The 21,654-nt window shown below is 41.6% G+C and overlaps 1 protein-coding gene across 1 annotated transcript in view; it reads right to left on the bottom strand.

Moving 5' to 3' along the window:
- Positions 1 to 337: 337 nt before the first annotated feature.
- Positions 338 to 21,654, bottom strand: part of PPP2R2A (protein phosphatase 2 regulatory subunit Balpha) — a 73,444-nt gene continuing 52,127 nt past the window's right edge. The window contains exons 4-10 of the mRNA XM_084614941.1: positions 9,730 to 9,895; positions 9,407 to 9,519; positions 8,796 to 8,973; positions 7,343 to 7,507; positions 5,737 to 5,906; positions 5,075 to 5,166; positions 338 to 3,455 (exon numbers count right to left, since the gene is read on the bottom strand). Of these exons, the coding sequence (XP_084471067.1) occupies positions 3,176 to 3,455; positions 5,075 to 5,166; positions 5,737 to 5,906; positions 7,343 to 7,507; positions 8,796 to 8,973; positions 9,407 to 9,519; positions 9,730 to 9,895 (1,164 nt within the window). The 3' untranslated portion in view covers positions 338 to 3,175. The remainder of the gene's footprint in view (positions 3,456 to 5,074; positions 5,167 to 5,736; positions 5,907 to 7,342; positions 7,508 to 8,795; positions 8,974 to 9,406; positions 9,520 to 9,729; positions 9,896 to 21,654) is intronic.

Below are 21,654 nucleotides of genomic sequence, written 5' to 3'. Positions count from 1 at the left end.
AACAACATCCGAGACCTCAGGTAGGGGGCAAGATTGGTCTGATAGGGTTTGGGTCAATATGCACTGAAGTTGATTGAAAGGCTTGCTTCGTCTTAATTGGGAGTAGGATCAGGCCCCTAAAGAGAGGTAGCTACTTCCTGTGATTCTGTTCTTCTGGAGGTACCAGAATTTTCTTGCAAACTCTCTTTCCCTCCCAGCGATCTAGGAACAGGTCCAGATGCTGCGGTGCAAATGAAGCAGGGTGATTTGTTTCATTCGGATGGGGGGAGGGGTAGAGGAGCTATTAGTAACCTGAAAAACCTCATGAAATAAGGGGAGTAGAGGATAAAGAGCAACCTGACAGAAGTACATTTATTCTTATGCATACTTTTTATTAATAGAAAATAGAATTAGCATTAGCATATAAACTGATCAGCAGGATTTACAGTGTACGTCAAAAGACAGTGTGATTAAAGAATTATAATATATAGTTGGAATATATCTGGCAACCTCAATCAGTAGCTAGTTTTGGGGGAAAGAGGGATTTGTTAGTGATATGGAGTGGCATGCCAGAGTGCCACCTGTACAGGCAAAGCAAAATTCAGTCTCTCCTAAAGCCACTTTATCCTTTTAAAACCATGAGCATTCCTGATGAGCACAACAGAGGTCCCAAAGGCAGTTTTACTTTAATTCAGTAGTGCTAGCAAGTTGTGCTTCAAGCTCTTTGTGAAATCTACCTGTTCACGGTCTGCATCTTTGTTCCATCTTGTGTCTTTGATAAGCGAAGTGTTCAACTATTCAATACGAAATCCAGAATACACACACACACACACACAAGTTGAACATGCAAGTAAAACAGCACTCCTTACAGATGCCACAACCCCCTACAGAACACTTGGATTGCCCCAAAACAACAGATGTGATTAGATATACCACCATCTTTGCTTTATCAGCCCTGGCGCACACAAAATCTAATTGCCGACCCACTCCCATGGCCAGGGTAATGAACAAACCACAGACTTGATCCTGGGAACACTTGTGTATGCAATTAACTTTACTCACATATGCAGTTCCAAATACTTCAAGGAGACTAATAATTTGAGCAAAATTAAGCTAGTGCACAATAGTACGTGAGATTGCGGCCTAATATTTGACTTGCCCATCAGTTACGATCCCCAGGAGCGTTACATTTTGGTAAGGCCAACAAATGAAAAAGAATAAAAGGCATCGCTCATACTCTCACAAAATTCCTCACAAAAGGCTCACAGGTCAGGTATCAATGTTACAAAAGAGTTATATATTGTATCCACGCAAAGCAAAATGTAATGAATATTTAGAGCGTTTAACATTTTCAAAACGCTACACAAGTTCCAATGAAACGAAGGCATAGCATTGCATCAGTGATCTTGCTAACTATGTGCAATCCTGCCAACATTTTACAGCAGAAACAATGTTTAAGTTGATTGGGTTACTGAGGCATTATAGAAATTTTACTTGCAACTAAACCACAAAAATAATGTGAACGCAGTTGATTTAGAAGTATAGTTCCTCCCAATCAAAGGTAGGCTTTACTATGGACTAAAACGCCATTGACCGTTTGTTGAATGGTAAGTACAACTTATTAGACCTTCTAGTGCACCAGAAGAGCACAATTAGCAAAAACATATTGGAGATAAAAACCCACAAGCTTTTTAAAACGTTAGTATCCAATTCTTCATCTTTGGATAAGCCTTATTTGCTTAAAAAGAGTTTAAATCAAGTTACAGACAACTATTAATATTTATTTCATGCAGTTTCTGTACTTCAAGCATTTTCTGATCATTGCACCTTTTAAAGTTGATCTTTAATTGCTTTGAAAAGCCAGAAGAAGCAGCACTCATACGGTATTCTACATTTCCATTCAGACACTGATAGCAATAAAATACAGAAAATATATATGTACTCAGAATGCAGTGTAAATTCTCATCTATAATTACTTGATATTAGTTTTCCACTACATCATACTGTTGAACAAGAATTTTAACAATTAAAAAACACTGGCTTTGTATTCTAAACAAGGTATTACATAAAATTAGGATGAGATTAAACATATTAAAAAGTTAGTCCCCAATAAATGGATTTGAATTATACAAATTCACACACTGAGACATAAGGGATAGTTTAATTAACAGATAAAGGGGCTTTAAGGAGACGGAACAGGTCAATTACTGTTCAAGACTATGGCAAAGTCTGGTAGCATTTCAAGGTTTTTGAAATGGAAATGGTCAATAAATACCAGGGTTAGAATGATCTTTTTCATACAGGAATGACAGCCAGACAGTTGCAAAAACCCTCCCTCTCCCCCTGCCCACTGAAAAATAATTATAATGAATACTGGTTAAAATCATTACAAAAAAACAACACTTTATTTTCATGCATCTAAGGTAAAACACAGAATATTTGTATAAAGTAAAGAGGTAGATTAAAAAAAGAAAAAAAACCCAGATTCTTCATTCTTTGTCACTTTTATTCAGTAGTTTTTTTTTTTTTCTTCCTTATTTTCTCTTTTTTGGTGCCAAACATGGCAAGGAGTGATTACAGTCAACTGCTTATTAAAACATTGTTCGCAACATAGACCCCTTCCTTTACCACTGACCCCAAACTGACCCATTTCATGTGCTTTATTTCATTTTTTTCTATACACCACCACCAGGGAGGGGTGGAGGGGATGAAGGGGAGGGAAGGGGGAGTCCAGGAGGAGGAATGCTACAAGCCACAGCAAGAATGAGCTGCATTTAATAAAAAAGGGCCACAAATGATACAGTAATGAGGTTACACAATTAAATCCCATAGCATGACTGAAGGCTTTCCCTGTGTTTGACGTCATCACAATGGAAGGCATAAAAAGTGGAGTAAACCAATGTTGATACAGTCCAATCTAGTCCATTAGGCAAGATGGTGCAAGTAGTCATTAAATTAAAAAGTGCCCTACCCTCACCTAAATGGCTAGCAAACATGGAGAACACCACTGTGATGAATCATCAGAGCTTTCTCCATGTAGCTAAAAAAAGTGTGTAATATGGCACATTTTTAAACACTGGAAAGGGGTGCCACGATGGACCTCTCTCTTTTATTCTCTTTCATTTACAGGTACAAAGGCTAGATTCAACTATCTCAACTATGCAGGAAGTGGATTCTTCTGTTAGGAATGCCAACCCTAATTCACTTTGTCTTGAAATATATACAAGTTGTTTGTAGTAGCTACAGCAATGATATTTTCCTTGGGATGCCAGGCTGTATGTAGTATCTTCTTGTTGAAGTCTAGGCTGTCAACACTAATTTCATCCTTCTTTCGCTTTCCACTTGCACAGACTTTGCGGGGCTTCAAAACAGTGCGGGGTTTATTATTTTCCCGTGATGCTTCCAAGGTGATGTCTCGCTTTGTGTTTCTGTCAAACATTCTGAAGAAATTGTTGTAAGATCCCGTCATGACAACACTGGAAATAAGAAAGCTAAAGATTAATCCAAGAATGCCACATTTTAAAAAAGGAAGGAGTTATTTGTATTACGGTAGCGCCTGGAGGCCTCAACTGAGAACAGAGCTCCACAGTGCTAGACGCTGTACATATAAATAAAAAGAGTCCCCAGCCCAAAGAGCTTACACGTCAAACAGAGAAGACAAAGGGGAGTGAAAATAAAGTATGTGTTCACATTTTACAGATAGGGAGCTGAGGCACACAGGGGGATTAAGTGATTAACCCAAGGTCCCATGTGAACCCACTCATCACCCAACTAGGTTCTAGAAAGCATGTTATGATTTTGTTTTGTATACAACTACTCGTTTCCAATATTCTTCCTTTCTATTACTTGACACTCTGTTCTTTGATACCAAACTTATTCTTGTTTTCACTATAAATATACCGAAGTGCTGTATGTTCAGATGAGTGGGGATTCCGAGTTGACTCCTTGCAAGCTGGGGTGTGCTATTCCTTTGGGAGTAGCGAAGCAGAGTTCTGTGAGCGTTCAGTGTTGAGTCTGAACACTCCAGAGGGATGCTCAGAAGAGTCAGGGGTTGGTGTGTGCCTACTGCTAACCTGTTCAGAAAGAGCAAGGCCTGTGGAGAATTGTGTTGCCAGAGGCTAGTGGATTCAGGAAGCTCAACCACAGCGGGCACCGACAACATCCGCACACTAGGGGCAGGTGCCTCACAACCCTGGGAAATGTCACAACCTGTTACAAGGTTCTCTGATTAAGACAAGCATTTGAATTTCTGCACGTAAGCAGCCAGTATTGCCCTTATGGCTAGCAACAGAGTGTCCCCTGGAAAGAAATGTCTGAGAGCCAGGAGGAGTAGCATTTTGAATTTGGCTCAAAGTACATGGCTACAATTGCATGAGCATCAGGACCAAAATATACCCAACTTTTTATGCACCTTAGAGTTGGCTAGTTTTAGACCATCTAATGGAAATATATCAGATTTTCAGTTAGGCAAATATGCTTAGAGATTATCCAAATATTTAGATAAACGGCTGTTTCGTTTAAAGAGAACGATCCCCTCATGATGAAACAGATGAGGACTCAATGAGCTGCTTCAGATTTGGCAAATGAGTAGCTCAATGCATTTTTTTTTAAATCATCATTCAACTTAGGTTAACAGAAATATTACTGGGGAGACGGCCAGGCAAGGCAAGCTTGAAAAGTCATTTTAAAAAAATAATGAAATTCTTAGAGGGTTGTCTACGTATTTTCATGTTTTGGCAAGACAGGATTATTAAGGAGAACAACACAGCTCCCAAAGCATACCAGGAAACTTACAGTCATAAGAAATATATACTCTCCAGTGTGAAGAGTACTGAAGGCCTCAATCCAGCCATAAAATCTCCATAAGCGGATTCTCACTCCCTGCACATCAAATTGCAAGACTCCCACAGTAAGGGCTAATACACATTACATTAGCTCATAACACTGTAAAAAAAAAACAACCAAACCCAAGAAGAAAAGGATTCATACATTTGAGGCTAGATTTTGAATTTCTCACGTCAGAAGGAACCCATAGTGCTGCTTCCCATTCTCAAAACTCAGGCTTAAATATGTGAAGAAAAACTATTAGACTTGCCTGTCCGATCCATTCCAACAGCACTCAAATTTGTCAAAAATGCAGTCATTCTCATACAGAGAACAAAGTTTACTTCGGAGGTATTCATGTACCTAGGGGAAAAAAAGTTTCTTTAATATTTGAAAAAGCATGATTTGTCTGTGAAAGCGTCCAAGCAAGCTACATGGAGACCAACCCGATTCTTGAGGAAAACTGAACAGGACCCCCTTCGGATACTCTCAGTCCACCCTGTAAGTTGACAGGAAGCGTCACAATTGACCCTCTGGCACTGGACTGTCCCTAAACTGAGCAAGTGTCCTGCACAACACTGCCTCCTGTTGCCCAGGCAGAAAGGCGTGAACTCTGGTCTCCTCTCAGATGCTGCAAAACACCATCACTGTGCTAACTCGTGGCCCAGAATGCAAGTCACGCTATTGTGCCCTTCACGATTCCCACCCCACGAGAAAAAGCATGTCATACATGTTCAAATGTAGATCTTAATCCTACAATCAGACCACAAAGAGCAGACCCCCATATGTCTTTGTGCCCCACTGACTTTGCTGAAGCTCTGAATAGGAACAAGGGTCTGTATACACAGATCCAAATAAGGGATCAAGGCCATACTCAGTACATGACATACTTCCAAGGTTTATAATACCAGTGTATGACATTTCACTGGATACCTGGTATGTTTCCACAGGTCTGTTTTCCATATTTAAATCCCAGATCTTCACGGACAGATAATCTCTAGTCATCATATATCGACCACTATGGCTGAATTTTACGTCGGATATGGAAGAGATGATTTCAGAGAAAAACGATCTGTTGCTAGGGTCTTCTGGTTCTTCAAACACTAAGGAAAAGACAGGCATGCCGATCAGCAAAGTACTCTAAGTCAGTTCCATACAAGCGCACACGCTTCAAAACAATAATTTCAATATGAACCTTGGAAAAAAATCTCAAATGGTTCTGGGACAGCATTTTATACATGCACCGACTGATGAGCATCTCCCATACCCCAATACAGCATACTCATCATTTCACGAGACAGACATCACACAACACAGACCAATTAGGAACACTGCAGCTGCTGTTAGTTATCTGGTGTTTGATGCCCACACGAAGAAGAAAACTTATCGCCCTAAGAAATATTGGCACAAGGATATTAAAAGTTGCATACTGATGTATACGGCAAATGCCACTTATATTCATGGCCTAAGGCTGTAACATCCAAAATACTGGAAGAATTAAAACCAATCAGATATAAGACCTTTGGACCACAGAGCGCATCTCCTCAGAAGTCCAGGATACAAGTCCCTGCTAAAACAGGGATATACCCAAATAAGCTTATTAAACATTTACAGCGTATTAGCTGTGCTAGAATAAATAGCCTTGCTGCCCTTATATGCAGTATTTCAGAAAAATAAAGCTTTGTAATGTGACCTACATGCGGTGAAGTAAATGATGGATTTATTCAAACGTTTTCCTGAAGTGATCCTCTAAAGAGATAGCGAATCGAGTGTATGTAAGACAGAAGAAGTAAAAGGCAAGTCACTGTACATATTGCTTCCTATAGAGCGATCACAATAAAAAAAATCGAAGAGAGCGAGGAATCTAACTTTTGGAGGGTGTACTCATTTGCAAGTCTTGAGCATTAGCGACGGATCTGAGTTGGAACTGAACCGGTAATTTCAAAGTTAAAGGCTGCATTAAGCTGTTTCCAATCCTCTCAATTGGCCAGTCCTCTGGCATTAATTTTTTTAAGTTGCAGTAACATTAAGTTACTGTTTTCACTCAAGCAAGGAGATAAAAAAACCTTCATGGGACATTGGGTTTTTTTCTTTTTCCCCCCATACGAAGGAAATTCACTATACACTCACAGTGAGGTGTGTTAGAAATGTATTGACAAAAGCCACAGTTTACAGTACTTGATGCTTAGGCACTACACATAGCACTGTCTACACTAGAAAATTAAGTTGGCGTAACTACTTCACTCATGGGTCTGAAAAATCCACACCGCAAAGCAGCGTAGTTAAGCCAACCTAACCCCCCAGTGTAGACAGTGCTAGGTAGAAAGAAGAAGAATTCTGTCCACCTAGCTATCGCCTCTCAGGGAGTTGGATTACCTCTGCTGATGAGAGAACCCCTCCCGTCAGCATAGGTAGTGTCTAGCTGGCTCAGCTGTAGCATTTCAAGGGCAGATAAGCCCACAGCTTCATCTAGTAAGGAAATGCGGAATGCTTTAAAAAAAATGTGGGGGGAGGGTAATCAATTAAAAGTAGAACTCACATTTCGAATGTCTGTCACAGAGTGCCGACGCTCTCATGTCACACAGACGAATTGTTCCTTTACTACTGCTGTATACAAATGTGTTACAGCTGTTAGGATGGAACTCTGCAGCTGTTATCACCTCTGTCAGCTCTTCCATGTTGGCAGGCTTAATATCTACAATATCTAAAGTGCGTTTTATTAAGGAATTCTCTCTTCAAATGTTCAGAACACACTTATACAGCTCTATACATTTATTCCACAATGCCTCTCCAATTACCAATACATGGGTATCTAAAACAGACAAACATAAAACAATCCAAAGAAGAAGGCAGCAGTGTGGCAGTAGGGAACTGGGAGACAGGACTCTGCCACAGGCTCCCTCTGTGACCCGGGGTAAATCACCATTTTTCTGTGCCTTTGTTTATCCACCTGAAAAAATGGAAATGTAGTCTTCTTTTAATTGTCTATAAAACCAGTCAACATACCTTGAAATATAAACACGCCGTCATTTAAAAATTCTTTTATCATCTAGCAAGCGACAGTCACCAATATATTTTATAAGCTTAAAATAATTAAAATCCAACCTTCTAAATAAATGATTTTGCACCACATCAGTTGTTCGGTTTTGATCTGGAGAACATCAGCTGGCCTGTGTCTAATTTTACCAAATGCCGCAACGTAACCAAGGCTGATTGTCACAGGAGTCATGGATTTTGTGATTTCCTGTCTCCCTCCCCACCCCCGCAGAACTCTGAGACTCCTTATTTTCCCACTGCACCAGCTCCTGCTCCCCACACGGCAGTGGCTGAATATGCTCCTGTGGTTCCAGAGACCTAGAACCTTTGCGCATGTGTGCAGGAGTGGAGGGGTGGGGCGGCAGGGGAGCAAAAAGAGAGAGAGAGAGAGAGAGAGAGAAGGGGGCTGGAAAGTTCTGCAGCAGACCAATAACTTGAGGAACTGAGGATGGTACCTCTCCCGCAGACCTGGCTCTTAACGTAGCTCAAGATCTGGTTCAAAAGACAAATACTTTGAAATTCTTCTCTTTCCAGCCCTGCTCCTCTTCTGTTCCGGGAGCGCTACCTTTTCCTCCTTTCTGACAACAAATGCCATGGCTTTCCCATAATTTTTTTGCCAGGAAAACAACCAATATTAATCATAACTCTGCTTTGCCTTATGTTGCCTAAAAAGGATCCTACGGTATTGGCATGCCAGAAGCAATATTCTCTGCAACTGCAAAATAACTAAGAAATGGAAGCAAGTTTCCCAGTGGTAGCTGTGTTAATCTGTAACAGCAAAACCCCCGAGCATGCCCAAATAAATTTGTTACTCTCTAAGGTGCCACGAGGATTCCTCTTTTTTTTAAGCAATGGAAGGTGTCTTAAGCATACACTTCAAGGGAAAAGAGAAATCTAACAACTTTAGTTATGGCAAAAAGTCCTTCTCCGACAAAAAGACAAACAGAAAAAGATACTAAAACTTCGGTCTGTAATTTCTAGGTGCCACAGATTAATCCGCAAGTCATCTGCAGATAGGTACGTTTCATAATCACTATTGATGGAGATAGAGTTGATGTGATACGTGTGAGCATTTGCAAATATTCTTCGCGGACTGGCTTCAACCATAAGATCCATGGGTCTGAATACTGGCACCTGCCAAATACAAGAAAACACAAAATATAAGCTGTGCATGTAACACAGATAAATGTGTACTGCCAGCCACCCATCCAATGCGCCCATGCACCTCCACCAGCCTGACAAACAAGAACCCTGAAGTCATTTAAAAAATTGATGTCCTATGCATAGCAGGCAAGGAACTGCTGGAGTACAGTATGTGGGACACCATAGAAACCTCACAGTTAACATCACTGTACAAAGGATGGTCTTGTAGCGAACGACTGGCACATGGAGTCAGGAGTTCTGACTTCTATTGCCAGCTGAGCCACAGACCTATCTATGTGGGACCTTGAGAAAGTCACTCAACTGCCTCTGCCTTAGACCCCGATCTATTAAATGAGGCTAAATACTTACCTACCCTCAGACGGTGACTCTGAGAACTATCACACTAGACAGAGGAGCTACTCACACGTAGTGTTGTAACTGTAGAAGGGTCCCTATACCGCCCATCTTCTTCCTTCAAGTTATAGCCCTCCGGTCTTTTGTCCCTTTCACTAATTTTCCATAACTTTATTGTTTTATCTGAAATAAATATATTAATATATATGTATATATATTAAAATATATTAAATTCTCAGTTTAAAAAAGCATAAACAAACTTTGATGCTAGTCAAAGCTGAGTATGCTGTAAGTAAGGACAGAAAGACGAGCAGAAAATTTGAGATTCATTCTACACAGCTTTATTCTGCTTTCAAGCTTACTGTGTACAATAAAACAAACAAACAAACTTACCATTTGTAGACAATAAAAACTGAGCAGCATTTTTCTGGGGTAACCACCGAATTTTGTTGATCTTTTCTTCAATTTCTAAACTTTTCAAGTAGTCAAATTCTGGTTCATGGCTTTGAAAAGTACTGTAAACATTGTATTCCCCTCTGCTGAGACTCTGGATTTTGTTCTAAAGAGAGAGAAAAGATTTGTTTCTGAGAATTATGTGATTAAGGCTTATATGCAGTGCACGTGTACCAAGCTTGTAGCGGGGGATGTTTACACAGAGTGCATATGTAGACTAATGGTTCGAACAGGAAACTGGTAGCCAGGACTATGCCTGCCTCGGCCAGTCTTGTTGTATATCCTCTGACAAGCTGCAACTTCTCTGTGTCTCGTTTTTCCAATTCTACAAAATGGATGCAACAAGCCTCATCCATTTCACAAGGGTTTGGGTAAAGTTTCAGCACTACAGAAGTGCTGAGTACATACTGTTACTTTTGATATGGCACAAAGACGGTATAGTTGTGCAGACACTTGATTTTAACCAATCCCCCCTTTTCACTCACTCAGCTTTCTCAGTTTTCTTTTTGGGCTGTCATTTTCTATGCTTTGTTTCAATGTGATCAATGTTTAAAGTTTCAGAAAAAAAAATCCTTCCGTCATTTAATCTACTCGTGCACGATTTACAACATAGTTACTTGCCCCCTGTAAATAACTCAAAAGAGCTGAACTTTGAATCTTCTAACTTTGCAAATCAGCTGCCCTCAGAGCTAAGAAACTGTCGGTAAGCTTTTAAAAATTATGTTAGCGTCTCATCCAGCCCACAGAATATGTAGTTTCCTAGCGAGTATAGTCCCCAAAGTCTCCAGAAGACACTCTCTGCTGCACATCGGGTTAATCTAGTGTGGGGAAGAGTGACCTGCTACTCAAGCTGTGAGAATCCCAAACGCATCCACAGTGCAAGCCAGATATAAATATATATAAATCAGCTCTTCCACCCCTGAACAGTCTTAGTTCCTGTTTTCTTAGAAACCCCTTTTCCTTCCTTTTGGGAAGCTACGCTGGAAAAAAAGAGAGGAAGTCAAAGCTTCTACAGTGAAATCTCGAAGTTACAAACAAAAGAGTTACAAACTGACCAGTCAACCACACACCTCATTTGGAACCAAAAGTATGCAATCAGGCAGCACAAGTGACAAAACAACAACAAAAAATGCAAATACAGTCCAGTACTGTGTTAAGCATAAACTACTTAAAAAAAGGGGAAACAGCACTTTTCTACTGCATAGTAAAGTTTCAAAGCTGTATTAAGTCAATGTTCAATTGTAAACTCTGGAAAGAACAACCATTAGGTTTTGTTTGCAGTTACAAGCCACCTCCATTCCTGAAGTGTTCCTAACTCTGAGGTTCCACCTTTAGCCAGCATAGCTTTAATATTAAAACCACACCTATGATTGACAGCCTATGCTATGAGGGCACCCTGGCTGGATGGAAGAGCTGCCTGGAATGATGGGAAGCCTCAAATCTTACACAGGCCGCTGCTCCCCCGGCTAGAAAGCTTTTTTTTATGTAATGATTTCTTAAAGGCACTCTCACACAGGAGAAATTTGACTTCCTCTTATGCGAAAAGTGACCAGGAAGAAACAGTTCACAGCTGAGCACACCGCTAGCTTCAAAACTTGTGCTGTTTCATATCCCACTTAGGTTCTAGCAATCCCACCATCACCATCTTAGGTTGACAGGTGAATCATGCCTTTGCTGTGATGAGCTCTGGGTTGTGAAACTTGTTCCTCCCTTTATATATGACTCAGGTCCTTTCATCCACAAATTGTGCCCCCAAATTATCTCCTGGTATGATCATTACTGGACCCAAACACATTACATTTTCCAAATCCCTTTCTCTTGTACCACATCCTTACGTTTTAATGCAGGCGAGGCGTTATTAGAATTTATCATGTTGTAGAGTAAGCCAGGAGCAAGGAGAAGAAAGTTGCCTTAGAAGTCACATTATTTAGCACCAGAATACCGAACCACGCCCACCAATTATTTTGGCCTTCCCATCGTAGAAAGAGGAAGGAACTTGCTGCTGTGCTTCTTCAGTCATGCCTCACAAGTTAAGCAGGGTCAAGCAGTCAGTACACTGAATGGGAGATTTCCAAGGCAAAGCTATGGTGCTGTAGGATGTGCTGGCCATGATTCAGTCGCGTTCTCTACTTCGAGTCAATACTAACTCGATGATTCATGCCGACACAAACTTGTTTGTGGATTAATAAAAAAATATACAGGACTAGAGGATACTGTAATGTAGGAGACACCATCTTTAGCATGAAAAGCAAAAGGTCTTTGGAGTCATTTTGGATATCATAGAACTAAACATAAAAAAAGCAAGAGGTATAAGCAAACCCCTGTCCCTCTAACTAGGGACGAATTCCAATTAGGATAATTGCAGTCCGCCTCCATGAGTTCCTCGTGAAGTTTCAATTGGATACAACGTTCATTTCCTGTCCTAGCTTATGTAACATTTTTTGCTTTATACTGTTGAACAGTTGCTACATCCCAACTCAAGAAATGGGTAGCATTTCAGTGGTAGATGAAGTTACACATGCTTGTATAACGATACAGAGGAATCACATTTCAGTGACGCTCTCTACACGTTATAAAGAACTCTGGAATGCTCTGTGTCTGACGAAAGGTGCAATATGAATCTAAGATATATTACAAAATACTCCTGGGTAAATAACCGTATTTATGAAACAGCTTCTGCCAAGGTCACACACGAGTAGTTACAAAATAATAAATCCTGGTGTATTATTAGGGCATCCATTTTTCTGAACTTATTCCCTGAAATCTCAGGAAAGTAGTCAACATATATGCTCCCAAAGCTCTATTTTGAAGGTAGATTTTCTGCTCTTCGCCACTGATGTATTTTTGTGGTCCCCATCACCAGAGTGTGACTCCTGAACACAAATGAATTAATCTCCAGAATGTTCATATGAAGTAGGAATTATCATCTGCCTTCTACAGATGGGGGGAAAAAATGGAGGCTAAATGACTTGCCCAAGGCCACATATGAAGTCTGTGGCAGAACTGGGAACTGAAGGGGAGGTTACTTACCTGTAGAGTAGCTGGAGTTCTTCAAAATGGTTTGTACCTATGGGCGCTGTTGAGATTGACTGAGTCCTAACCGACGCGGAGTCACTCGAGGCGGGGGATGCACTCCAGATTCGTCATAATAAGGTAAGATGCATCTTGAAACTCACTTTGGCAGTCTCCAAGTAGAAATTGGTTGCCCCTTCACCCTTTCAGCAAAGGAGATAAAGAGTCTGGGAGAGGCCCTGGAGGGACTTCTATCAAGCAAGATGGCAGGAGCCTCTCACACTTCCAGAGTATGAAGACTAGCCTTTTCTCTTGGGATGAGGCTTGGTGTAAAATACTGGGAGTCGAACGCCCTGACTGATGTGGAATTCTGATATGACCTGAGGTAGGCAGCGAGGATGGGGATGTACTCTGTCACGGTAGAAAGTTGTCTAAGAGTAGATCACAGCCAGGAGTGCCCCCTGCTCTCCTACTCTCCTGTCCGAAGTTATGGTTATGAAGTTTTGAAAGACAAATGAAGAAATGAACAGCTGCCCATGGGTTCAAATGGAGATTAACTCAGGGTGTTCAGAACTAGGATAAGGTTCCAGGGTGGAGTTGGTGCCTTGTCGTGAAGGAAAAGGTTAGACAAACATTTAAAAATTCAGGCTGCACTAGAGTGAGCAAAAACGGAAAAACCTTCCTCAGGTGAGTGAAAGTCTCTAACGGCAACTAGGAGGACCCTAATGGAACTGAGTAACAAACCTTGGGGTTCTGTAATTAATCAGTCAGTTGATTAGGTCTTTGAGGAGATATGGCTCAATGGGCACGCCAGGTTTGGAAACACTTCCACTTTTGCAGGTAGGTTTTCCTCAGGACAGATTTTCTACTGCTCAGGAATAGTCTTAACTTCAGGAAAACAGTCCAGTTCTATGTCTGAGAACTACTGAGGAGCCAAACCTTGAGGTGCGGTGAAGAGATGTTGGGGTGGGGGTCATGGTGCCTGATATCCGGGTCAGGAGAGCCGCCGTGAGTGGACAGCAAAGATGCACCTGCAGAGAAAGGGGCAAAGTAGATTTGGGAACAAGTAAATTTGTGGCCATAACCTCTCCTCAAGTACAAGCAATGGAGCATTACGTTGGACAGCATTACAAAGAGATCTATCTCTGGGAGGCCCCAGGGCTGCCATATGCTCCAAAAAACCAAACCGCTGCAGATCACTTGTGGTGTTCATCCAAGTGCCTGCTCATGGAGTCTGCTATGGTGTTTTTCAGAGTCATCTGGCCATCTGAAACGAGGGGCTGAAACTGCTCTTTGGGCTTAAGGCAAATGATCAAAAAAATGTTAAAAAGTATAGACCAGAGAGCAGATGATGAATAGCTCTTTTGGCTTAAGAGGTCAACATGCTTGTGCGTTTGTCTGAGACAGTCGATTTGAAGCAAGCTTGTTGATTGTTCTCGTCGAGGCTGCCCACAACCAAGGAGCTGGGGGTGTCTACCATGCAGGCTCGTGAAAATAGTGCCTCATTAGGGTCCATGAGTTCCTCGTGGCTGTGGCCTCAGGAGAAAGGTGAAGGTGTTGAAGGCCCCTTAGAAGAGTCGCTGTGTCTGTAGGCTTCCGCTGCCAGTACCGATGACTGCGCCATTTGGTGCAGTTTGCTAGAAGACTTCTCAGCGCGAGATGTACCTGAAGTATTTTTGTTGGGTACCAATATCTCAGTACCAAGGCCTGCAGGAATCTTAGCAGCACTTATACCGGGTATCTCCTTCCCTGGCCTCAGAGATGACCTTCCTCTCCTTTTGGAGTCTGTCTCCGGGGAATGGGTTTTCTTCATTTTTGGAATGTGTTGTTTCCTTAGCTGCCCCATAGTCTCTGCATACCAAGGCTGAAGTTACCAGTGCAGTCTGAGCGGTAGAGGCCTACGCACTTGGGATGAGGAAATCAAGAATTGGACCCCACCAGCCTCAAGGAACACTCCATCCAGAGAAGCTTCAAACTTCCCTCAGCTTCTGCGATGCCTTAAATCCAGAGCAGGCCTTGCACTCAGATGGGATGTGAAACTCTCCAAGGCAGCAGAGGCAAGTGGAATGCCCATTGCTGAGGGGGAAAGAACTGTGACAGGTCTGGCTGGCTTTGAAACCCAGTGTCTTTGGCATATCCGCCGCTGTCAGGGAGACTGCAGACCAACACAGGCTGAGTGTGAAGGCGGCCCTGGCCGCAAAAAGAAAATTGGGGGGTTGGGGGGGGACTCCAATGTTAAAATGCTAAAAAACCCACAGAATAACGTGGTATCTGAAAAGCTAAGAGCAGACACCACACGGCTCTGGCTCTCTCTCAAGTTGAAGGTAACTGAGAAGGAACTGGAGGCTGTATATCCTTGCACAGGAGCACGAGGTTGCATGGGGCACAGACACTGACACTGCTAACTAAAATCGCCGATCAAAAGTGCACAGGGGCACTCGCGTCCAAAGGTGGAACACGCCCATAGGGACTGAAACTTGAAGAAGAACCTAGATCTCCTGAGTCAGGATCCAGTTTCTTCACCACAAAACATTTACTCCTTGTATTCAAGGGTAACTGGAACTGGCATGGAGCCAAGGTGCAGATGCTGGCTTGATGCACATTAAATTTAAGCAAATATTTACCCAGTAACTGTTCAAATTAAGACACAGACACCCGTTAATAAATAACGCTCTGTATTGAAAACAGGAAGTCTGCATAAACACACAGAAAGGTACTCAACTACACAAGACCAACGGCAGCATCTGACTTTCTGACAGCTCTCTGAGGATATCCTAGCCAGTCACACTGGACTCTGATCTTCAGTCATGCCAGTGACCGGAAATTAAGGGGAGCTTTTCAGGGCAGCTGAGCATTAAAATCAAGTATTCAGTGACTTCCACTTCCTTAAACAGATCCTAACTTGTAACCAGAATTGCTAGACTACGAACAAGTTGCTGCCTATCCCCACCTCTCCAAGACCATTTTGATATTTAAACAGGGCAAGATTCCATATCCTGCAAGTTCAGTCATCTGAATTTTCACCACTTCAGTGGCCCATAAAACAACTGAGGCAATGTTCTCTTCTGATGCAGCATAATGATGCAACACATAAGGGCGCTACAGAATTTGTCCCACCACAAAGGTGACAACTCATAGCCAAAAAAGTTGCAAAAGCAACTAAAAAGCAACCTAGTGGGTTGGTCCTGGGGATTCCAAGTGGACAAAAATGAGCTGGACCCAGACAGTGCTGGCAGTGAAGAAAAGCTGATTTAGGAAGGAAGCTTCCTGAACCAAATCACTGAGGATAAATGGTGAAGGAAACTTCTTTGGGAAAGCCACGAAGAACTTTAAAATCCTAGAACTGTACAGCCTTACACTGCTTAAAAGGACTAGCTGTTCTGTGATGCCCCAGGAATCGTCAGATAAGAAATCAGAATATTTGCTATGCAGTGAAAATGTTTCAGTTGTATAGGCTGTTGCCAGGCCAGCTGCAAAAATAAGAACTAAACGTGTGAAAGAGAGGCTATTTTGACCCCAATGAAAGAATGTACGTCTAATTATTGTTTAATCCTATTGTTGTATACTGTTTTAGGGGTGGTGATTTTAAAAGGTAAAACTGATTTTAGGACAGGGCTAATCCTGGGTTTCTAATATTTGTATTTGTTTTACTAAGTTGTGTTGATGTAAAGTTTGTGTTTACATTTATATTTATATTTACAGTATTATGCACAATGGTCTACAGCTAAGGTGCTACATCAATAAATTTGAATGCGTCAGAGATCTAGGATTCATGGGTTATTCAATTTATTCTGCATTAATAAATTATGGTACAGAACTACAAGAGTCAACTATAAAGACAACCTACCTAGGAAAGTCAAGATTAGCTGTTTAGTCTTTTAAAGTTTCTTGGACACTAGCCTGTATAAAGGCTATTTATTTAGCATATCTATATTCATAAAAGCATAAATCTGCAGTGAATTTCACATTACAGTATAGCCAACAGAAGATTATACTAAGGACATCCTGCATTTTACATTACATTACAACCATAATCCAGCTAAACAAAATTACTATAAGGCTACTTGTCCTGACCGAAGTCAGATAAACTCCACTAGATGGCACTAACTGACCCTAGTGATTTATTTGCCTAAGACAAGTTTCAATTCTGCACAGGCCAGAAGCAAACAAGTTGTTGCAGGCGGTGGAAGAAGAACCTCCTTTGAGAATGGCAAAATTCTCATTGCTTAGGACTTTTACAGCTAGACTGAATGAACACTAGAAAGCGTCCTCTCGGAAATCCACCCCATATTGGCAGGGAGATAAAAGAGACTCTTACTCCTCCTCCTACTTCCTTGACACTCAAGCCAGTCTGAAACCTATTTGTCTATTTCCTGCGGACTATACAATTCAATCATACAGGTCATTAAAAATATTTTTAATGTTTAGCAGCTTTTAAAAAAACCTTATAGGTAAGGTAGTTTTGGCTCATGATGTGGTCACAATTATGGCAAGATTAAGTAAATTAGTTATACCTCTCTGAAGAGGCATGGTCTAAGTATAGATTAGGGCCCCAAGCACTGCCTAACTCTAATGCCAACTTCAAGTGGTCTAATTCCAATGCCAACTCTGTGCAGCCTCTGCTAAATCAAACTTTCTACCTCAGCTCCCCTACCTTTAAAATGGGAATATGTACCCCACCAGCATACTGGGAGGATAGTTTGTGGAGTGCTATAGAAAACAAAAGCACTATGCAAGTACTGATTATTACATGGATAAAAGAATGCCATCAGTTCCATATCTTAACTGGGGTGGGATTTTCAGAAGTGCTTAAGTGATTTAGGAGTACAAGTCCCATTGACTTAATAGGATTTATGCTCCCAATTCACTCAGGCACTTTTGAAAATGCCACTAATTTAATAGGCTGTGACATTCTGAGCCAAACATCGGTGCAGAAGTTAACTAACATGCTGTGGGAGCAGAGGGATCAAATCTTAAAGCCCTTCCAAAAGCACATCCTTTGTGTATCTACAAAATGTCTCTAAATGGTATCAGTGATGAGCAGCTTCCTCTCTGGTTTTGACTGAGTATTAGCTAAGCTACTCACTAGCTTTGAAGCTGGTCTGGAAGAATTTCAAAATACCGCCTCAAATCTGCATCTCAAATTGTTACCCACCTGAATATAATAATACAACTATTAAGATATTTATTAATTTCTATTAACTAAAAAGCAGACCGTGATTTGCTTGTCAAGTAGATTAATACGCCTCTCTACTGCTTATATCCACACACAAAAACAAAGTTGACTTATTTTAATATGAATGCAATGACTTTCATAAGCAGACACTTCCAAAGAGGCCAACACTGACAATGACCTGCTTTACCCTTTAAAGATTTAACAAAAGGCTCTTAAGCCAAGAGATTCTACACTATTTTGTTGAATAGAAGTAAGCCTATTCTATTGGATAGTCATTTCCACAGCTTGTGACATATTCACGGTGCTTAAATGAAGTCAGAATTTCCACCGAAGAAAATAAGGGCAGCAAGATTTTTTTTTTTTAATTTATTACAGAAAAGACACCGCTATCTAATATTAGTCACTGGTGCAAGAGATGGAAAGCATTCTGTACCTGATGCAAATAGATTTTGTGGGGGACAACAGCCATACACACACACCCACCCCCCGATCTCAACTAAATACTGTACAGTATACATGAAAAATATAACTTGGAGGGTAGCAATGTACACATTGTTCATAAGTCTTGATCCCTTCTTACTAGCGGACTTACACACGCATATATATTTTTTTCCAGAATAGGAAAGACAGATCCATATCGGCATCGTTTCAAGGTATTTTCCCCCATGCTCTTATTTTTATCCCTCCTTAATGACATATGGGCAGTCATCTGATGTTTAATTCACAATGTGTTCAATACTGCATATAAAGTTATGTCTTTAATTCAGACAATTAGTATATCCGTCGAAAACTCTTTGACAGTCACATGCATTTCAACTGCTTTACATTGCTTCAAGAGGGGGGTGAAAGAGTAACCTATGTGCTTTGTATAATTTCTATTGCATACTATTCTTGCCACCCAAGTTCTCCAGTCCCCAGTGCTATTAGTTTTAAAAACCTCAGAGAAGTAATGCCAGAATCAATTTATTACTGTTTGTAACACATTGTGAGAGCCACAGATGAAAGGCCCTACAGAAGGGCTAAGTATTATGACGGTCTCTCATTTGAAAATTATTCAGAACAAGGATAGAGTTAAAGGATTGGAATAAATACTTGATGTACAGGACCTTGTCTTCAACCCTTGCAATTATTCATCAACAATAGGATCTCACTCATTTGCACACTTTATAATTTGCACAGAGTGGCTGTGTCTCCTCACTCCTCAGCAAAGATTTAAAAACCTCCAAGGCAGTGAAATTTCACTGCATGACTTCATTAGTTTTACAGGGTATATTACAGTACATGCTGAAGTCTTAAAAATAAAATACAAATTGCCAAGTAAGTCAAGTTCATTGCAATGCACTATGGTTGTTTTATTGTGGTTACTCGAATTCATAGAATGCAGTAATTTTCAGTGAGCCTTAGTCAGTGTATAGTTCTACTGTAGATTTAAATATCACTAAACTCCGAGTTAAATCAGAAGCCAGAGAGATTACATCACATTCAGTAGCAAAAAGTCCATGTCAATCTGTGAGCCATGCTAAAAGGGACAAGAGCCAGTGGCAGATTTAACTTTGGGGCAGCGTCTGATCAAAGGGAAATGTGGTTAATAGGTAGGGTTGCCAATTTTGATTGGACATATTCCTGGAGGTGTCATCACATGAGATCGTCTTGAATGAAAGATTCATGTTTAATTCCTGGAGACTTCAGGATAATCCTGGAGTGTTGGGCAACTCTATTCACAAGAAATTGCTTTGTCAGCCAACTCTAGGATAATGAGAGCAGGCACAGATGCACAAAGTTCTGTCAACAAGCCATGGGAATTCATTTAAGGATAGGATAATTAGATACAGTACCAAGGGACAAAAAATCTTATTAACATCCTCTACGCCTCTCCATCTGAAGTCAATGTATTACACAATGTATTAGTGATAATACTGTTCCATCCTCAAAAACACTTCACTCTCCAAACCTCCCCTGGAAGGCAATATTCCCATTTTACAAGTGGGAAACTGAGGTTGAGTGCCTTGCTCAACACCAAAAAGTGTCTCAAAACCAAGCTTAGAACTTCCTTGATCATCTTCCTATGCTCAGAGAAATATAGCTTTGCATGAATCCCGTTCATTTTTGAAAAAAGAAAAAGGAGAACTTGTGGCACCTTAGAGACTAAAATTTATTTGAGCATAAGCTTTTGTGAGCTACAGCTCACCTCATCGGATGCATTCAGTGGAAAATACAGTGGGGAGATTTATATACACAGAGAACATGAAACAACGGGTGTTAGCATACACACTGTAACGAGAGTGATCAGACAAGGTGAGCTATTACCAGCAGGAGAGCGGGGGGTGGGGGGTGGGGGGGAGAGAGAGAGAGAGAGAGAGAGAGAGAGAGAGACACCTTTTGTAGCGATCATCAAGGTGGGCCATTTCCAGCAGTTGACAAGAACGTCTGAGCCCTGGTGTACACTAGGAGTTGAGGTCAAATTTAGCAGCATTAAATCGATTTAACCCTGCACCCATCCACACAACGAAGCCCTTTTTTTCGACTTAAAGGGATCTTAAAATCGATTTCCTTACTCCCCCCTCCCGCCCCCCCCAACAAGGGGATTAGCGCTGAAATCGGCCTTGCCGGGTCGAATTTGGGGTACTGTGGACGCAATTAGACGGTATTGGCCTCCGGGAGCTATCCCAGAGTGCTCCATTTTGACCGCTCTGGACAGCACTCTCAACTCAGTTGCACTGGCCAGGTAGACAGGAAAAGGCCCGCTAACTTTTGAATTTCAATTTCCTGTTTGGCCAGCGTGGCAAGCTGCAGGTGGGTGCAGAGCTCATCAGCAGAGGTGACCATGATGGAGTCCCAGAATCGCAAAAGAGCTCCAGCATGGACTGAACGGGAGGTATGGGTTCTGATCGCTGTATGGGGAGAGGAATCCGTCCTATCAGAACTACGTTCCAGTTTTCGAAATGCCAAAACATTTGTCAAAATCTCCCAGAGCATGAAGGACAGAGGCCATAACAGGGACCCAAAGCAGTGCAGCGTGAACCTTAAGGAGCTGAGGCAAGCCTACCAGAAAACCAAAGAGGCGAACAGCCGCTCGGGGTCAGAGCCCCAAACATGCTGCTTCTATGATGATGTGCATGCCATTTTAGGGGGTTCAGCCACCACTACCCCAGCCGTGTTGATTGACTCCTTCAATGGAGATGGAGGCAACACAGAAGCAGGTTTTGGGGATGAGGAAGATGATGATGATGAAGTTGTAGACAGCTCACAGCAAGCAAGCGGAGAAACCGGTTTTCCCGACAGCCAGGAACTGTTTCTCACCCTGGACCTGGAGCCAGTACCCCCCGAACCCACCCAAAGCTGCTTCCCGGACCCGCCAGGTGGAGAAGGGACCTCTGGTGAGCGTACCTTTTAAAATACTATACATGGTTTAAAAGCAAGCATGTTTAATGACTAATTTGTCCTGGCATTCGCAGTTCTCCTGGATGTACTCCCAAAGCCTTTGCAAAAGGTTTCTGGGGAGGGAAGCCCTATTCCATCCACCATGATAGGACACTTTACCACTCCAGGCCAGTAGCAGGTACTCGGGAATCATTGTAGAACAAAGCATTGCAGTGTATGTTTGCTGGCGTTCAAACAACTTCCGTTCTGTATCTCTGTGTTATCCTCAGGAGAGTGATATCATTCATGGTCACCTG

This window comes from Lepidochelys olivacea, assembly GCF_965140295.1.
Source record: "Lepidochelys olivacea isolate rLepOli2 genome assembly, chromosome: 26".
Classification (NCBI taxonomy): domain Eukaryota; kingdom Metazoa; phylum Chordata; order Testudines; family Cheloniidae; genus Lepidochelys; species Lepidochelys olivacea.
The sequence above is the reverse complement of the archived record's forward strand: the minus strand, read 5'-3'. Positions and strand labels throughout refer to the sequence as shown.